The sequence below is a fragment of the Thunnus thynnus genome, chromosome 14 (genome assembly GCF_963924715.1).
Source record: "Thunnus thynnus chromosome 14, fThuThy2.1, whole genome shotgun sequence".
In the NCBI taxonomy this organism is placed as follows: domain Eukaryota; kingdom Metazoa; phylum Chordata; class Actinopteri; order Scombriformes; family Scombridae; genus Thunnus; species Thunnus thynnus.
The window spans coordinates 21,904,627-21,924,171 of record NC_089530.1 but is presented as its reverse complement, the minus strand read 5'-3'; the positions used below and the strand labels follow the sequence as shown (position 1 = coordinate 21,924,171).

At 40.2% G+C, this 19,545-nt stretch overlaps 2 protein-coding genes across 6 annotated transcripts in view; both read right to left on the bottom strand.

Moving 5' to 3' along the window:
- Window positions 1-285: 285 nt before the first annotated feature.
- On the bottom strand, window positions 286-11,062 carry cfap36 (cilia and flagella associated protein 36). 5 transcript variants are annotated; one of them, XM_067610551.1, is made up of 12 exons: window positions 10,636-11,062; window positions 9,796-9,860; window positions 9,549-9,650; window positions 6,851-6,965; window positions 6,675-6,762; window positions 4,932-5,091; window positions 4,553-4,642; window positions 3,688-3,778; window positions 3,394-3,572; window positions 2,625-2,795; window positions 2,022-2,126; window positions 286-1,572 (listed from the first exon to the last, which is right to left on the bottom strand). In XM_067610551.1, exons 1-12 carry the CDS (start codon window positions 10,739-10,741, stop codon window positions 1,489-1,491), a joined length of 1,356 nt encoding a protein of 451 aa, XP_067466652.1. In that variant the 5' UTR covers window positions 10,742-11,062; the 3' UTR covers window positions 286-1,488. The 5 variants fall into 5 exon arrangements, with proteins under 5 accessions (XP_067466652.1, XP_067466653.1, XP_067466655.1 ...); XM_067610552.1 differs by having other exon boundaries at window positions 2,022-2,123; window positions 10,636-11,061; XM_067610554.1 differs by lacking the exon at window positions 2,022-2,126 and having other exon boundaries at window positions 10,636-11,060.
- Window positions 11,063-14,671: 3,609 nt separating this feature from the next.
- LOC137197260 (inactive phospholipase D5-like) overlaps window positions 14,672-19,545 on the bottom strand; it is a 51,624-nt gene continuing 46,750 nt past the window's right edge. The window contains exon 10 of the mRNA XM_067610549.1: window positions 14,672-18,873. Within this exon, the coding sequence (XP_067466650.1) occupies window positions 18,323-18,873 (551 nt within the window). The 3' untranslated portion in view covers window positions 14,672-18,322. The remainder of the gene's footprint in view (window positions 18,874-19,545) is intronic.

Here is a 19,545-nt window from a genome sequence, read left to right as displayed (position 1 = left end):
GAAATATTTCCTAGAACATTTTTAATTATATTGGATTCTTTTTTTTTTTACAGCGGGGAATTCATACAGCACATTTTCTGAATGTTTGTACCTGGAATGGACGGTATATTCTGTACTCATACAGTGATTTGTGATAAAATACATCCCGTTTGGTTCTGCAAAACCAAACAAAAACCTTGTTTTTCAGGTCAAATCTAAGGATCAGTCTGAGACTAGCTACCTGCCATGAAGTTCCTGCCAAATTTCTGTAGCTTTACAGTTTTCACACAGAAATCAGAGTCCAGATAGTTTCTATAAAATGTGATTTATTAAACAGCATGCATGGTAACAATATTACATAGAAACTGGTGCATCATGATTGCTTAGAGTGAAGATTGCAGACTGGTTTGAAGGTAAATAGTGCATTCCTCGTAGAAAGCCACACACTGTTAATCTTGGCCCCTTTTTACGAACACATGACGCCCGTGTTCATCTTCACAACTTCCACAGCGCTCTTTAATGAGCTGCTACAGTGTTACCAGCTTTTACGACGTACCAGCTGACTCTTCCCTCTGGGAACGCTAAAGACAGTAGAAAACAAGACTGTACACATGTGCTAGTTAATGCTACCATCACCTCAAGATAAGACTCTCCCGATCAAGTCTGAACCCATAATTCATTGACAGAACTCAAGGCCAGTTGTGCCTCACATAAAGTCTGTTTCACATTAAGTTTTCCACTTTGCCATTAATGATCTTTTGACTGCTGTCTATAGAGAAACAAACTCACTCCTTTAGTCACTATTCCCTAACAGCCAGTGGTTTACTCTACTGAGTGGGAAAATGAGATTTCAGACACTCAAATCAGGATTGTGTTCCATTACGGGCGGATGTAGTGTTGCATAATAGTAATTTCCTCATCTATTAAAAGGTCATTTGTTGCATTGTGAGATTTTTTTAGCAAGAAGTTCATGCTGGGAAGGCATTTTTTTGCTCCACTGTGCAGATTTTTAATGTCTCCACACGGTGTATAAATTTAACACTTTGATTCTGGAAACTCAAAAATGGGACAAAAATTCAGAGTGATTTTGGAAACAACTCAGGTGAATCTGGCAGCAGAATGTCAGATGGATGAATAACATGTACAGCCATCACTTGCCCTGACAGGTGCATGACGCTTTTTCCAAGTTTCCTTAACATTTTCTGAACTCGCTCAGTCAAACTGATCTTAGCGTCTTAAAATACTTGAGTGGTCTCTCACAGTGTGAAAACTGCAACATACTGGCCCACTGAACATACACAAATATATACTTTTTTTTTTTTCATCTGTTGACACCAATGAAAAGTTAAGACTCTTATGAAGGAAGATCTCGTACTTTTGATGTGCCCTGATCGGTGTTGTGAAAGTGAATAATCAGAATGAAGGAGGCTGTGTAAAGGAAGCCATATGTTTGATTACTGAATTAAAGGGACAGGATATAAATAAGAATATTGCAGCTGGAGGGCGAAGCTATTTCTTGATTACTTCCTCTTTCAGCTTGTCAGCCAGATGTTTTCTCTTCTGTAGCTTCTTTCTCTCTTCGGCAGAAATCTCCTGTGTGAAGAGAGCAGAGCAGGCGGTGGTGTAAACAATCTGATAGATAATAATATAATAATGACCACCAGCTGAAGACCAAATGTTGAGGGAGTGAAAAAGCAGTGGGAAAGACCTCTAAAATACAACCAAGCACACGTCTACACATGTATTAGCAGGAAATTGAACAAAAGCAGCTAGCTGGGAAAATTGCAAGCTTGTATTTTCAGGGGGTTTTTCCACATTATCAAATATTAACATTTCTTGTGTGATTTCAATGAGACCTCATTCACTTTGTGGCTTTTAGAAACAATTAACTGGCGTAAAACAGTAACCAGCTACTCCTTTTATCAGGTTTGTGTGTGAGACAAAGTGCAACAGAGACAGAACTGCACAGCAAAACCAGAGCTACACACTGAGCATGAACGAGTACACGTGTTCACATCAGGCAGAGGCAGCTGATGGATCACCTTCTGTTTGGAGGAGTTAGCAGAGTGTTGTGCTGGAGGAGCAGGAGCAGCAGCGGGAGGAGGAGGGGTACAGGCCCCATTCCTTTGGGACTGCCCCACTGCCTCCTGACAGGCCAGACCAGGTCAGACACAGGCAGAGGGAAATGAAGAACAAGAACCCAATAAATAAGTCACGAGGATGATTCGAAAACGGAAAGAAAAGGAAAGAAAAATCAGAAGGAAAAACAGGGGGGTTAAAGGAAAGCAGGTGAAATCAAGAATGAAGTTTTTGAATTAAAAGATGAGCAAAATTAAAAGTATGGATATTAAGTCTTAATTTTATAAGTTCTGCCGGTATAACCCTGAAATTATCTGTACTGTCTCTATTACAAATAAATTATATAAATAACTTACAATAACTAACCCGAGGAAATAGTGAAAAACTTAATTACATCTAAAATCAAGTAAATTCTAATAGTCTGATAAGCAAAGTACATTTTTTCCACAGTAAACCATGTTCTGCTATGTGTCCTTTAATTGGAGAAACTTGTTTTGTCTTATGACCTGTGACCTTGTGAAGAGACGTATAAAAGTACGAGGACACGAGGAACAGGCTGTATTTACCGGGGTGGTGGTGGTGGTGGGTGCTGGTGTGGGGGTGGTGGGTGCCTCCTCCGGCGTGGTGGTCTGCTTGGTTTTCTGCTGTTCTTTCTTCAGTGCATGCAGCTTGTCTCGCTGCTGACGCAGATATGCTGCCCTCTGCTGGAGCTGCTCCTGCTGGGACGCTGACAGCTCCTGGAGGAGGAGGAGAAGGAGAAGGAGGAGGTAGAGGTTAAGCAGGAGGAGTAAAACTCAAACTGTGCACATCCAAATATCAGAAATTAAGCCCAGTTAATTAGTTTACAAACATATCTGATGATAAAAAAATCCAGGTATTGGTTGAGTTTCTAACAAGCTCATTGTTGATGTTTTAAACTCAGTGAACTGTAAAAATTCTGTGATCTTGGGGCCTTAACAGAGAGGACAAAGATCAGGTAGAATCAGTCTACCTTAAAAAAATTATGACTGTATTAAGTGATTTATGCTGAGCACAAACTGCACACATTCCCTGAATTTGGTCACAAACGACTGCAATATCCTACTGTTTCACAAAACAAACAAAAGCAACAATTTGCTGCATTTAATGTGTGTGTATAATTATTTGTCTATAAAAAAAAAGCATCATTGGGGAGTCATGGGCAGCATCAGTTGTCAGTTGAAGAAACCTCTGTGTAGGCGATGGTCATTAAACACCTTACTGGTTTAACTTACATTACGCAGCATGTGTGGCACTGAGCAGAATATATAAAACGTACTGTATGTATGTAGCAGGTGCTCAGATACGCAGACTCACAGTATATGGTTTGGAGAAGCCGGCCTCCCTGTGTGCCTCCTCCAGCCAGGCTTCAGCTGCAGTCTGGCTGCTGCTCTGCTCCTTGGTATCTGGACTGAGGCTGACGGAGGTTTCGCCAGACTTTACTGGAGCTCTCACTGCTGGGAGGACTCTGGGCTCCACACTGTTGCTGCCACAATCTGCACACACACATGTTCAATTGGTTTGATTAATGTGTAATTTCAGATGAGATTTAATAAAACAAGAAGAACAAGAGTTTAGAGTTGGAGACGTGGTGGTAGATGCGGCTGTTACCCGGCTTAGAAGAGGTAGCTGCGTGTTTCTCATCTCCACCTCTTGTGGCAGACATCTTGCTCTCCTCTTTTCTGGCAGGTTTGCCGTTGACCTGGAGGTAGAAACCAAAAGGCATTAATAAATGTAGTATAATGACATAAACACTGCATCAAATTCAGCCCACTATTGCGGCATGCTAGCGCTGGAAATCAGTGGCTACGATGACATCCACAGTCCTCAATTTGTGGACTTTTTACATCTGCCTACTGAAAAAAAAAACAACATACGCCATATTTTTCAACTGATTCTCTTTCTCTCCTACTGCTGGTACCATGCCCTGCAGGCTCTTTAAAACTCCACCAGCCTCAAATGGTTGAGCTCTGAATGGTAAAAACTGGTCGCAGAGGATCCTGACAAACAATTGGCTCTAAATCTCTGTAAACTATGTTTCACCTCAAATTATTAATAATCTGTAAAACAAAAGAAATACTGCCTGTCAGCAAATATTTGAGAGCCACTGATACTACAAGAGCAACCTAATTTACAAGCTTTTAAGACACAAAGCTACTACATGACTAATCTACTACAAAGGCTATAAAACTGTAAAGCTACTGTCTGCCCACAGGATGCACTGATACCTATCAATACTAGTGCTTGTTTTGGTGTAAAAGAATATCCCTCATACTAATCCATTGCCTGGTGCAGGCTTAACATGACCAAAATCAATATGGTTTTGACATTTATTCTACTTTTTTCATTCTGTGTTAGCCGTTAGAGATACTGTTAATGAGGTATTAATGCATCCTTAGGTCATACTGTGGTGTACATACAGTAGCTGTGGATTATTATCAGGTCACTACTGTTACTACATGGAAGGTTCAATTACCAGTTTAGATTCAGTGGCAGTGTTTCTGTTCTTTAGTGGGGCGTGGTGACCATTACTGCTGCTGCTGTCAACAGTCCCCTCACCTTTGGTCTTAGGATGGAATAAATTGCACATTGGACACATCAGAAACAGGGTCACATTAAAAAGGCGAAATGCGGCTTTAAGGGTAAAGAGGATGTTGGAAATAACCATTAAACGTTGGTCGCATGAGGCACAGTTAACAGCGATATTAAAACCCATACAGGCAATCGACGATATCTCGCAGTTTAACAAAGGTAACACCTTAATACTGCGGGTTTTCAGAGGTTTCTTTGGGCTCGTACGAGAAGGCTCGCAGGGCTCATATATTATTTGGCACAAACAGCTCATGATGCTGTACCTTGGTGGTGTTGCTTTGTCGACTGGGAGCAGTGGTGGCTTTCTGGGCAGGACCAATCTCTGCCATTGGCTTATCGGAGCAGCTGCTGGAGGTGGAACCGAGCTCTTCCTCTAATAGCAGCCTCCTGGACATTTCTTCATCATACTCCTCTTTTGACTTTCTGAGGACAAAGCAGGAGAAAAAAATGAAGTGTCTAGTTTTACTCTACTGTTCAAAATTAGAGTTGGTCCATGCGTAACTAATTTTCATGAATTACCCAAAGCAAAAATGTTTTCTTTTCACAAAGTTTGTAATTTCTGAATTAGTCCTGCTATAAAACACTCAGGAACCAGTTTGGATTGTTCATGTAGCCTCTGACTAACAACACATACTGACTAGAAGGTAGAATAAGGCCACAACGTCAGGGCAGCACCAGGGCACCACACACACAGATCCCTTAATTTGATTTAACTACTTAAATTGCCTTAGAGAAGACTTCCATAAAGGATTGACCAGTCGGTATACAGCAAGAGAGAGAGATTGATTATGTAAAAGAGCAAGAAAAAGATGTTGTATTTCACTTATCTAAAAAAAGAAAAAACAAACAAACCTGTATAATGTAAACATGTCATCATAACGTTTGATGAAACTGATAAAAACATTAAAAAATAGACATAAAAAAAAACATAAAATAAACACCAGCATGATGATGACTCAGTGACGGCAGCTTTATGGCTCATAACTGATAAACTACAATCATATTTGCCTACTGAAAAGATCTTGCAGAAGAGTGATGTCATATAAATGTGTTGCTCAGAATTGGTCCAAAAAAACCCCAAAGAACGTTTGTTTAATTGATGTTTAATGACTGATGCTTGTTTGATTTCCTGCCAAGAGCGTAAACTACAACAGTACAGAAAAGACTGACTAGAGCCCTTTACTGTCAGTGTAATTCCTTTTCAGAGTTGTGATTCCAGCTGTTACTGTGACTGTGCCAGGTCAGAAATCCTATACAAGACTTTTATAGATCCAAAAGGACAGAATAAATCCAGATACTGTTCTTTACTAAAACTGTACACCTTGGTACTCTCACAGCGCATCAGGCAACAAGATTATCTATCAGACTTTACAGCACTTGAGAAAAGTATTTCTACAAATGTATTTATTATTATAAGTATAAAATGTATTTCTTGAGCAGTATATATTTAATACATATTTGTCTATATGACATGAAAAATCAACCCTTAAGAGTCTTGAAACCTGCTAAAGGTCATCCAAATCCATCACAGTGAACATTCAACTGACTTCATCTTTTCATTCTTTTGTCAAAGGTAATATTGTTGTAATCAGTGTTGTAATCATCTTGAAGTTGCTGAAGTCTCTCCAGTTTGATTTTGAGAGCACACTGAGATGAACTGAAACCAGTGGCGGACTGGACAGGAGGACATTCAGCAGTGCTGATAAGTAGCCAAGGTATTCAGGTAAGACAAAGGGGATAAAAATACTATTTTTCTCAGTTGCTTGTTTAGTTTCAATCCCTCCAACCTAAATTAGCTGGACCCTAAGGAGCTTAGCTGCGGTCCCATTAGACACAGCGTGTTCTTCTGGGCCAGGCTGCCACTAGTGAAATCCCATTAGAGAACAGGGGCAGGATCTACCTGGGCATTTATAGGTGATGGTCGGATAAAAGAAATGTGGAAATACCAGTACAGTTCAATATACTTTGTGTTTTTGTGTGTGAGAGAGAAAGAACAAGTAACTTACTTGAGAACCTCCTGCAGGATTTTCATCTCTTGCTGCTGCAACTCTGTCATCACGTCCACGCCATCAGTCAGACACTCTGGGAGGGCCCCTACACACACACACACACACAGGGATGTTACTTGCAGCTGCATCAGTGTGTATTTGGGTGAACATATGTGTGTGTTAATCCAGCCTACCATTCCTCTCCTTGATGACCCTGAGGGCTTGAAGCTGCAGCTCCATGTTCTTCTGGACCATCAGTGCACGAAACATCTGGAAATCATCTGTGGCCAGAACTGGCTGGAATACCGACTGAACAACAAAAAAACAACAACTACTTAAAACTATGAAAATTCACTGAACCCACAAAATGATGATGAATCAATGGCATTAAGATTTGGGTGAGATAAAGTGTCTGTGAGTGTGGAATATGGGTCAGGACACACAGTATAAACTAGTGCTGAAATACTCTGAACATAAAAATGAATTGCTTCATTGTATTAATTTGATTAGTTATAAAAACAATGTGCTTTCTTTGACGCCATCATGCAGCATGTTAATACATGCGTTTATTTAAATATTAGAAATTCTTTGGTATCATACTCCACCTAAAACTTAATTTTGCATGGCCAAATTTCTGTCTCACCAAGCTCATTGAAGTCTAAATAAAAATTGTGTAATTTTACTGATTGAAAGTGTTGCAGTTCCTCACCAGATTTTGTCTTACAGACCTTCTTCAATTTGAAGGGACAGATGTCTGTCATATGAAATTAGCTCTCCCTAAACTAGAGGTTTAAGTTGAGATATTGAATATTTTATGTTCCCATCAAGGTTTTCTTGTCCTGTAAGCACGCAACAGATCAGAACTGGATGTACTTCTAGCATGGTAGGCACTCAAGTCAAGTCCCTAAAAAAAATTAAGCTAACAGAACAGAGTGAACAGAGTGGTACTTAGGCCTAATCTTTCACGTGAGCTTCCTGTCTCTAGTCAAAGGTCTGTACCTCATCTAGGCTAATACTATGCAAATCGTTCTGACCAACTTCAATATGCTGTACGTTCAGCTGGGTCATCAGCTTCTCCGTGTTCAGCTTCTCTCTTTCTTCTCCTCGCTATCTGCCTTTTCCCTTAGTCAGTCTCTCTTATCGCATCCTGCTTCTGCTTTTCTCTCTGTCTCTGTCTGTAGCCTGATCCTTCAGAAAATCCTGTTTCTGAGTAACTTAATCACAAAAAATGCAAAGTAAGTAAAAATGACACCACAACACATTCCTCTGCAACTAGCTGCTGTCCATCAACACAGACTAAAAGTTGAGTCCTCTACTCCTATCAGTGCAGATGCACGACGCCACCTTTGCAGAGCAGATACAGTGGTATGTATTCGGCTTGACATATCAGCCTGTACAAAGTAACTGATCAGATCCAACGATGTTACTGAACAAATAAACAAACTGAACTGAGTTATGAGGCAAAACAGTCTGAGATATGATCACTTTTTCTATAAAACAAAACAATCCAAACGCTATTGTGACTTGTTGTCAGCAGAGTATTACAGGAAAAACTAAACATCCCTCAGTCTGTTTGTGAGTGTGGATGCAGAGCTAAATACTCTCTCCCTTGCTTTAAATGTAGCTAAAGCATTCTGTTGAGAGTCTGTTTACATTGTTGACCAAACAAATCACTGGAAATGACTAATTATTCAATGTTTTTTAACCTGGGCCATATTTTTATTTTCCCGTCAGGACAATTAATTATGTTTAAAACTTCCCTTTATCATCACAAAACTTCAGTTTGTTTTGAGCTGTGCTGCCCAGGACACAAAAATAAAGCCAACAATCTGTCACACAGGTGAACCCGAAAAGCAGCTTAAACACATCTACAGACAACCTATGAAAAGTCAGCTTTTGTATTGTTTTCTATGCATGTATAAGACTGTTTTTCTATTTTTATACTTCTGCATTCTGTACTTTCTATTTCAGGACAACATCTGCCACTGTTAATCTTTGTATTAGGAGAATTTGACCTGCTTTGCAGACATTAACTATTTATCTCAGTGGTAATTAATGAGATCCAAGCCTCCTGAGGATCTCTCTCTCTCTGCCAATTTGGCAAAGCCACTTTGATCAGTGCCAGGGGAAATCTAAGGATAGACTGTAAAAATAGAGTTGTAGACTGTGACTAATATTATCTTAAAATTCTTATTTAACAAACTTATTTACAAATTTAACTTCCCCAAAAATATCATTAGAGATTCATGTAAAACTATCAAACTGTAACTATATGTAACCTATCAGGAGAAGAGAGATGAGATGCAACCTCCTAGTTTTTCCAAAAGAAAAAACATGAGAGCACTGTAGAGCTAATTTCTGGTTTATATAACACCAAATTGCCAATTCTTCCAAACCTATAGTCGTAGACTGTAGTTTGCCAGTAGGATCACAGAATAAATATGTGTGGAAACTCAACAAACAGGAAAATATCATGTCCCATTTCAGGAACAATTATGAAAACATGAGAGATTCCTGATATATGTGTATGTATTGGCCAGGGCAAAGAATTAAAAACTTCTAATTAACTTAGTGTAATATACTTTCAGGACACTATTTGGTCAGCTTGCTGCAGCCAGACAAAGCCATGACACTTAAGTAGGACAGATCTAAATATAGATTAAGATCAAAAATATTTACATGGTTGTAGATTATGTCACAAACTGGATTCTTATTTTGCTGAGTCATTAGGATAATAAACATCTGGCTTGAAACAGGAGACACACAGAGCAGCTACAGTATGTTTGGAACCAGCAGCGTGTAAGGGTTTGTGTAAGCACATCCTATTCTTGATTCTCCATTCAGGTTAACTGGCAGGCTGACAGTATTATGCGGACAGGGAGCTTAACATACCTGCAGAGTTTTGGACTTGGCAAAGGGAGAAGAGCACGCATCCAGAAACTGCTGCTCGTTGATGCCAACCTCCTGCATGTAATTCTCTAACAGCTTCTCCACCTACAAAAAGCAAAGCAGCTTACGTCAGTCTAGTGTGATGAATCAGCAACGTAAAACTAGTCATGATGAGGCAAAACATGAAAAGTAGGACAGTTTGGAAAAATGTACATCTGTCAGTTAACATGTTTGATACTTGTGTACTCACCAGTTTCTTATACTGCTGGTGGATTTCTGTGTATGATAACTTATTTTCATCCTCGTCATCAAAAACTGAAATTCATAAAAGATAAATATGTTAAGACTTTATTGATCCCCAGAGAGGAAATTTACAAGTTACAGCAGTGCAGGAAACAAGATTACAGATATGAAACAAAGTGAAAAGCAAATGGAATTAAATCTATATACATTATAAACATTATACACATTACAATACTAGGCTGCATGATCTGACTTGTGGGTTGTAAAAATAGAAAAGTTATATAAAATATGTGCAGAAGTAATGGTTCTGGTAGATGCAGCTGTAGTTATATATGTATGTATATATATATATAAGTATATGTTAATGTTAAATGATAATAAGTCAGCATTTAGGCTAGAGAGCACAAGGAAGTGTTTTACACTATCTTTTTTTTGTCAAATCACTGCTTCTGTTTTTAATATAGCTGCCAATAACGTTTTGTAACTGTCCACTAACAGTTAGGTTAATATACATGAGCTGTTTGATTGCCTGGCTAGCAAACTTGCCGACGTTACTTTTACTGTGGTATATTTATCCTCACCTGTGTCTTTTGTGGCTTAATGTCGTGCCAAATGTTATATAAATTCTGATTAACTCGCAACTAGGACATGTATGGAGTCAAATGCAGGGTTACAAGGCGGTTAAACTATCAAAGTTTGCAAATAAACGTCAACAAAAACATCGTAGTCACAAGTTAGCGTTAGCTTAACTTAGCTAACGGTGCACAGCTCCAGTTTAACGGGGGAGGTTTTACTGTGCGGCCAGATGTCCGAGGCTGAACATGTCGGCTGGTATGTTTTTACCTACCTGTGCATTTGTTTTCCATAAAGTCCGTGACAGGAATGACCCATTCGGGACTCCCCAGGTAGCCCACGATGCTCTCCACAACCCACTCCGTGTCATCCTCAGCCATGTTGGCTGCTGCTGGGTAACGTTATCAACAACAGCCCCGTCACAGCGGTGATGTTTCAGGTCGGCGCGTCCAGCTCCGCTACAGCACGAACGGCTGGGAAAACACATCTGCTTTATTATCCGTCATGAGCTAGTTGGTCCCCATTGCGCGTTGCCGTGGCCGTTTTTCCCTCCTGACGGGACGGGACGTCTCCGTGAAGAAATGCGCACTCATGAATTTGCAGTTGAGACTGGCGACGCCTAATCGGTTGCCAAGGTAACCGTTACGTCAGTGGGCTGCTGCTCGAGTCCTAGCAGGTAAATAGCTAGAAGGGTCTATCTGCAGCCTTGCAGAGCTGCACGACACGCCCATTGTACTACATGATACGCCCAGTGTAAACATGACACGCCCATTTTATTACACGGCACGCCCAGTTGACGACACGACAACACCCCCCCACCCCCTCCACCCCCCAGACCTACTTGTAAATAGTGGTTATGTAACTGTTGTTCTATATGTGCGTATCCCACTAAAGGGCTTCGCTATTTGTTTATCCGACGAGGCTCCACCTCAACACTCTTTATACTCACCGCCATATGAAGCCCCAGCACGCTTTACTTACGTCCCTTGGAAACTCAGTAGCAAACGACTGGGGCCAGCTGGGCTCGTGGTCAGAGGGCCATGCACATACTCATAGAACTGGAGCTACCAAAGGCGAAGGCTGTTAAGGATGAGATGTACTCCCAGCTGGGCCTGAACCAACATTAGTTCAAATGCAGCCACAATTAAGAAACAGCAGCAGTCCAGTGGTCAAGCAACAAACTGGACACTATCAAGAAACACCTCATTCTGCTCTAGATGAGGTCCCCCCAGACAGTTTACCAAGCACTGAATGAAACATCAATCCAGCAGTCATGTCCTTGAGATGTGACTGCACAAAGGTCAAAATAGTAGACCAGGAGGTGGCCAAACAGATGTCCTCCACTGAGGCACCCCTGAAAACAGGACGCAATGCCCCCGGTGGAGTGCAACCTCAGACCTGCTGGGCAAGAGCGAACCGCTGCCTCATAACTTCCAAGGATCGCATCACAGATCCATTGAGCGAGCCATTGCACCGATAGAGGGGCCCCCTGAGCCCAACCTCCGCGACAGACGAACAACAAGTCGGATTCCTGAAAGGGGGCACAGGGTATGAAGACGCTCCTCCTCCCCATTAGCATGAGGAGGGGGGAAAAAGCCCTCAGTTGAATGATCCTTAACCTGAACAGTGAGGTGATGACCTTGGGCCAGAAAGACGGATTCAGACGTAGTTCCACCAACCCCTGAACCCCCTTTTTGAGTGACAGTACCTCTGGGTCCACCTGACCCAGAGGCCCAAAAGGCGGACCAGCTCGATCGCCCAGCACTTTTTGAAAGTCCCACTGAGGAACGAAGTGTCGAGTGGGGGACTCAGCCTGCAGGACCCCTGCAGGAAGCTCTTCACCAGTGGATGGCTCCTGGTCATCGTGGCCTGCCGTAATCGCTGCTGGAAAAAAAACCCAAAGTGGATGCAGCATGACGACTATTGAATAAGCCCTGCAGGAAATCTAGGGTACCCTGCAGGGGCACGAATGGGGATTGAGGTTCCTGGCCTCGCACCAGTCCGCAAACACCTGCCAACCTGCCATGTAAGCCCTAGATGGAGCACATGCATTCTGAATCATAGAGACCACCGTGATCTCTACGACCGCCTTCCCCCTCGTAGACATGTTGATTTCTTCTGTGACATCAGATGGTAAATCGAAGTTCGCAGATGTTCCGTTCTCAAAGGTGGCTGAATTTGGGACACTTTTGGTGTGTTTGGAACGTTTCTGGGCATCAGTCTCTGGGCATTAGGTGTGTAGCCCCCAGCCAATAACAGCAGGATGTGAGGTCGGGACTCATAACATAGCAACCAAGTTACATCGCTGTCTTTGTGTTTCTCCTCTGCTCCGCTCTGCTCTCTGTCTCTGTGTCATGGATATATATAAAGAGCTGCAGGTCTGTGTGTCTGCTTGACCGATGGTGGGGTTGAAGTACACACACACAGAGCAGAGAGGCCACAGCAGACAAGATGAAGCTCTGCATTCACACAGAATCTGGCAATGCAGCACCTTCCTGCAGGGTTGTGTGGAGGTGTGGGCGTGTTTATTTGTGCTTTAGAACATAACCACAGTGGAACAATCAGAAAATAACGTTTTATTTATCTGATTCACGGCTTCGTTCTTGCTCTATTCATTCACTCCTATAGCTCACTCGACCACTGCTGCTCTCTCTCTCTCTCGCTCGGGGAAGGAGGGGCCAATTTTGAATGCTGTGTATTTACAAACACCAACCAATAATCCTGCATAGTACACCTTTAAAGATGAAACCAGTGTTTTTCAACCTTTTTGGCTTTTGAAGTCTTGCAGTGTGTAGTCGGGGTCACATTTCAGATATCTATGAGTTGTTAACAGCTCCATCAAATGGTGGTTTTTCCCTCTAAACTTCTTACATGGTTTAATTTCAATAAATGTTCAAATGATCCAATATTTCACCAAAAATCAAAGATAAAGTCCAAAAACTGATAACAGATTTCTGTATGAGAACTTTATTTTTTCTTCTTTCTTCTCCCATTAATCATCTCATGACCCCCTCAGATTTATCTAGTGACCCTTTGGTGGGGCCCGACCCCTACGTTGGGAACCACTGGACTGAACTAGCTAATTGTATATAAAGTAGTTCAAACTAGCTTCACCTCCAGCAGCTACAACACTAACATGCTGCTCTAACACTTCAGTATTAATAACATAATGTTGTCATATATAATAATATATCAGTCAGAGGGACCAAATGAGTACTTTTACTTTAATATTTTCAGTACATTTTGCTATGTTCTTTTACTCAAGTGGGATTTTTCATGCAGGACTTTTACTTGTAATGGAGCATTTTTACATTGCTGTATTGGTATTTTTACCTAAGTAAAGGATTGGGATACTTCTTCCACCACTGATTAATATTAGTATTTTACAAGTTATGTAATCAATTGTGAAACCATGCACAGCACAGAGTGAACAATATTATAGCCCAATATAATGAGACCCCATTTGATTTTTATTACTCACACATATTTAGCTGCAAGCTCAGCTCATTCCCCAACCCACTCTGTTTGAGTTTGAGTGTGTGTGTGTGTGTGTGTCATCACAAATAAACCATAGACAGCAAGTCAGAAAGGTAATTACCAAGATATGTAGGCAAACTACGCAAGACCGTTTACAGCCATATCTCTCACAATCTGCTCTGGAGCATCTCTAACACTCATGATATTGTTTGTGTAGATATGGAGGCCAAAGGAGGCCAACTGAGATAATGAACATAGATTAGTGATATTGATAATTGGCAACCATCTTTGGGCATGTTTACAAATTGATGTTAGTGGATTATGGTTGGTAAGCCCACCAAGAAAAGAGACAAGACAGCTGTAACATGAAGCCTGGATTTAAATAAAACAATTAAAATGTGTTTGTGTGTGGGCCGCACACAGCTTTGAGAGACCAACTGTACGTTCAGCAGTATAAAAACGTTTATATCCTCATCATGTTTGTGTGTGAGGCTGTCTGTTACCAGTGGTACCACTTTAACTGCAGTGAAGTGATTAGTCTAGTGCACTGAATCTGGTGAATATTGTGGGCACTTATTCTGTCTACAATCAGCCAATATGTTCTTGTAATGAGCTGAATACCTCTCTGCTGAGCACAAGCAGAGGCTTGTTTATTCAGGCTACATATAGGACCTGATTGACAGCCACTGTGCAGTGATGTAGTAAGGATTAACTGGTGGGGTAAGCCACCTTTCTTTAATTAACAGCTTTTGTGTAAAGAAAAAAACAAGTTACTTAAACCTCAACACACACACACACATACACACAAGCATACATATACAAGACACCAAAACTAAGAGGTATACATATTTTTTATTAAGAGTAAAAATTTAGCAATCAGATAATTCAGTAATGTGCATTAACAAGGATATTCCAATAAATATACATTCCTCCTGTATTTTTTAAAGGTATATAAGATTTCATTATTATCATCTCTAGAAAGGCTCATATATCTACTGTGCACAGTTCATAAAGGCAAGGCATGCAAGCAGCGGTCATGCCGAAAAAAGACATTTTCAACAGAATAAAGGTAGGCGACATTTAAAAGCTTTTACAGTGAGAATTTGAATTGAACCAGTCAGTAATAGAGCTTCATTCTGTTTAACTTTACCTCAAAACCATCTAATTTCCATTCTGACTTTTTTTTTTTTTTTTTTTTTAAAGTGTATTTTGCACTATTCAGTGAAAATTCCTCCTGATCTGTTACTCAGATTTCAGTCTAACAGGTGATACAATAACCTTTTTCTTTTTTTCTTGCTGGAATTTTGTAATTTGCATGTAGCAGATTGTAAACTGTTGCTGATTTGAAACCGTGGCATCTGTGTTCTCTGTTTACAGAGCTACAATAAGTCACTATTGAAAATATTCTGTTAAAGGTATAGTCCTGGTCCCTGTTAACTGCAAAATAGTAATTTTTCTTGTTTTTCGTGATTAAAATAGTTTGAAAACAAGTAAACAAGTATTGTACAGAAAGACATTAAGGGTACAACAGCAGAAATCCTGCCCCCCTTGTGACAATCATAGATAATAGCAGCGTAAACTGGTGAATCTGACTGTCAGATTACCAGCTATGTAGCGTAGTGACAAAGGGCTTTACAAGAAAAAAGTGGACATAATTATTGAGATAATACTCTTCAAGTTCTACACACTCAGCATGGAGTAACAGTACTACATACGTAAGAAACAACGGACTGTGGTTGATTGATATAAGTGTTAGTGTTTGTCAGTTTGTTTGTTAGTTTTCTGGATGAATTAATGGTTGTGAGAGTGTTAACGTTAGGGCACACGTACAGAAACAAGGTAAAGTTTTTACATGTTAGAATTAAACATGTTAACTTTGACATTTACAGTACTTTATTGTTGTAACCATTATTTTTATAGGTTATTTTTTTATACTGTATCTTAACTTCTGTAACATGATTCTGTACTATACTGTGATTACAGTATGTGTTGCTTTTCAATGAACGAATAACCTTCTGATCTCTTCATATCAAGAAACAGCAGCCATCAACATCATTTCAGTTCAGCTTTTGCACGAAACTCACCTACATTCCCATGTCGCTGCCTTTTAAACATTTTATATGAACTGACATATAAACAGTGGTTATGAACAAAATCATATACTTGATCAAGGCTGATTTAAAAAATTATTAAATCATATTGCAGCAGATAAGTGAGAAAAAAAGTTCTTTCTCATGGCATCCACTAGATGGCACAATTTATCCACCACGACCAGTCTACAGTTGTTAAATGGTGCAGTTTTGACTGACAAATGTTTTATCCATTGGGATCAGTGGTTTGGCTGCATGTCTGTAATCATAACAAACATGTTATGACAGATGTGAGTCTGTGTAGTGGTTTATATTTGACCCGTAGCACAAACAGAGCAGCCACAAACACACAGACTACTGGTGTTATCTGCCAAAAATCACGGGATATTTTACCAAAACGAGTGCCTGATTCTTTCTGATTAAATCAGAACGTACTCTGCATCCTGATAACCCTAGCTCCAGTTTATCCGCAGAATTAAATGATTCAAATGTTCATGCTGCTAAATTAGTTCAGATAAAACACTGATTACGCCTGTTCAACTTTCACATTAACACACTGACCACGACACCCTGCAAGTTGTTTGCTCCCTCTGGAAATGTCTCCTTGATTAATGGCTTTGGAAGTTAAAACACGTTCCTACATTGTTGATAAAAGTTGCCCTCGTAGCAAAAGAGTGTGCAAAGGTCTTAAACTGACATGCAATCATTCAAAATGCAAATGAAAGTCACTACAAGCTTTCAGTCAAGGGTAAATTACTAGTTTTTTTTAACTAACAATCATGTATTTTTATGTCTCCCTCCACATGTTAAAGGCAATATATATTCAGTCACAGGCATGACATTACAGGCCACCATGTCCTTGAGGTTAAACTGCAGCAATTGCAACTGTCAAGCTCTGTTAAAAATTCATTGTATTGATTAGGCTGACTGCAGAGACCCTCTGGCCCCTTCATCTTACTGCTCCCTCAGTATTTGTTCAATAAGTCACAACATTGCATTTGGAAGGATGCTACAGATATCCCATCAATTCCTTTTCTTTCCCTTGGATTTGTATATGGGAACTGGAATGATTATCTATTAACACCCTCTCGGATCAATATCCCCTTTCACACCAGGGAAAAAAATATTGTACCTGCCTTTGACTTAAGTAATGAAGGCTGTAGTTTTTCAATGATGGCGACTTATTGAAATTTCTAGGTCACAGGTCTCTTGATGTCATGTAATAAAAAGTAGAGTAAATACATCATCTCATTCAATTATGACTGCAATGAAATAAAACATTTTGATATACAGAGATATGTGACGTATCAAGTCCTGGATTATGTAACCGCTCTCTGTACAGTGTTTAGTGCTTGCGGTATTTGAACATGATTTGATCAATCCACTCAAAGCCCAGCAAGACTTTCTGTCAATGTAAATGAAATCACTCTTTTGGCTCTTCCACTGAAATGTTTAAAAATCCATTAGTGGGATCTGGTGAATGTAAATTCTAAATGCTTTTAAAAACTTGACATATTTCAAAAGAAAAACATGAATTATGTTTGTCTCTTTGTGTCTAGTGACAGTTAAATAAATTACTTTTCCATATGGGGTTGTCTGTTTCTATTAAGGTCATTTGAAAAAATGCTAGCGATTAAACTGATGGTTTCTGATTTGGTCTGGGATGAAAATTTGAAGTTGCTGGTTGTTACGTTTGCGGTTTTAAATATTATTTGAATGCAAAGTAACTCACTCAGAATACTGCTGGAGATGCACAAAACTATTTACATGAGGCCCACTAACAATCTGAGTACAGAACCAGTATGAAATTCACAACGTGTACTGTTAATACAGTTCTGTGGTAAATCTTTCGCTACTCTGGAGTGTAGCTTTATAGCTACATGTAGCTGGTGTAGCTACACATGTTGCATTGCCTCCCATCTCTGCAAAGACATGCAGGTGTCATTCTCCCTTTTAAAAGTGTGTAAGTTGTGACTACCATAAAACAGCTTAGGTGACATACAATATTTAGGCAATCAATAAGATTTCATCTGTTTCCTTTGCTTGAGGAATCATAACAAGGACAGATAAAAAGATTAAATAAGTAGCAAGGTTGTTGGAGTTGTTATTTTTTCTAAGTATGTCTTCCAAACCAAAATATTTTGGTGTTGTTCTTCAAGAATCCGTCAAAAGTGCCAAACTGCAGAAGAGCATTCATATTCCTTCCTGAGTTCTTCCGCATACTTTATAAAGTCCTGCAAACCAGATATTACTTAAATCTTTAAAGTTTTTTCTTTTCTACAAAATAATAGCAATAAAATGCTACAAAGATCCAGTGATTTAAGTCCATTGTCACTGGAAGAGAGCAGTTCTCCAAACATCATTCAGTGAAAAGAAACCCTTCATGCTTTGTGGTCACAGGGAGCCGTTGGAGATCTCTCTGCTGCCGCTGCTCTCCACCGACTGACTGGGTGACTCCATTGGATTGTCATAATAATTACCTTTGATTTGTACCTGTCTGTTGTCATCGTGACTCACTTTGACGTGTCCCCTCTCTTGGTAACTGTCTATAATTGGCACCAGTCCGTTGGTCATTCCTTGGCGATTAATTTTTTCAAGTCTGTCATCATGGTGCCTTGTTTTGACTGATGTCTGCCCGTCATCTTTGTGACTGTTTCTCATTGGTGCAGGTCCGTTATCGTGCTGGACTGTCCTGATAGGCACTGCTCCATTGTCAAGGTGGCTTGTTTTGACTGTCACCAGCCTGTTGATCTGATGCTTGTTGCAGACAGGAATCTTATTGGTCTGCAGGGAGCGGGTGTAACGTGAAAACCAGTCCCTGTCAAACGCCGCCCGTAGCTGCTCCACCACCGTAGAGTTCCTGTCCTCGATGCCCTCCGGCTGACTGATTACCAGGCCTGCTCCTGCGTTAAAGGCAAACTCATTCCCAACCCAATCAAGGTTCCCTGTTAGAACACAGAAGAAGAAACAAATAAGTGACCAGTTTTATGCCAGAAATACCTTGTAGCAGCTACAAACATGACAAAAACATAATGCCCAGATGACCAAATAACACGCAGAATTTTATCACAATGCCATGTGGTATCAGTCCAACTTTCAGGAAAGATAAAATTTTAAAGGAATTGTTCAACATTTTGTTAAATACGCTTATTGGCTTTCTTTCCGAGAGTTAGATGAGAAGATTGATACCACGTTCATATCTGCATTAAGCACAGTGCTGGAGCCAAGAAGCAATTAGCCTAGCTTTACATAAATACTGGAAGCAAGGAGAAACAGCTAGCCTGAGCACTCTTCATCTTCTGTTATTAGCACTTCTAAAGCTCACTAATTAACACTTTGTCTCTGGTTTGTTTACTCTGTGACATAAAAACGACAATTTGTGGTTTCGTGGCTGTGACTACTCTCGACTTCCCGGAATACTGGGCAGATGGATGAACCGCTGTTGGTCAGAAAATGGTTGCAATCCCATCTAAAACCACAAATGGTCTTTACATTACTGTTTGTGCACAGAGTAAACAAACAAGAAAAAAATGCATTAATTAGTGAGCTTTAGAGTTACTGGTAGGCTATGAATAGAGCCAGGCTAGCTCTCTTTGTCTACAGATGAAACAAATGAG

Excerpts from the sequence above, each read along its gene's own strand:
- cfap36 (XM_067610551.1), bottom strand. The coding sequence starts at position 10,741 with ATGGCTGAGGATGACACGGAGTGGGTTGTGGAGAGCATCGTGGGCTAC. Across the intron at positions 9,651-9,795 it reads ACCAGCAGTATAAGAAACTG|GTGGAGAAGCTGTTAGAGAA; the intron begins GTGAGTACACAA and ends TGCTTTTTGTAG. Across the intron at positions 6,966-9,548 it reads CCAAGTCCAAAACTCTGCAG|TCGGTATTCCAGCCAGTTCT; the intron begins GTATGTTAAGCT and ends TTTGTTGTTCAG.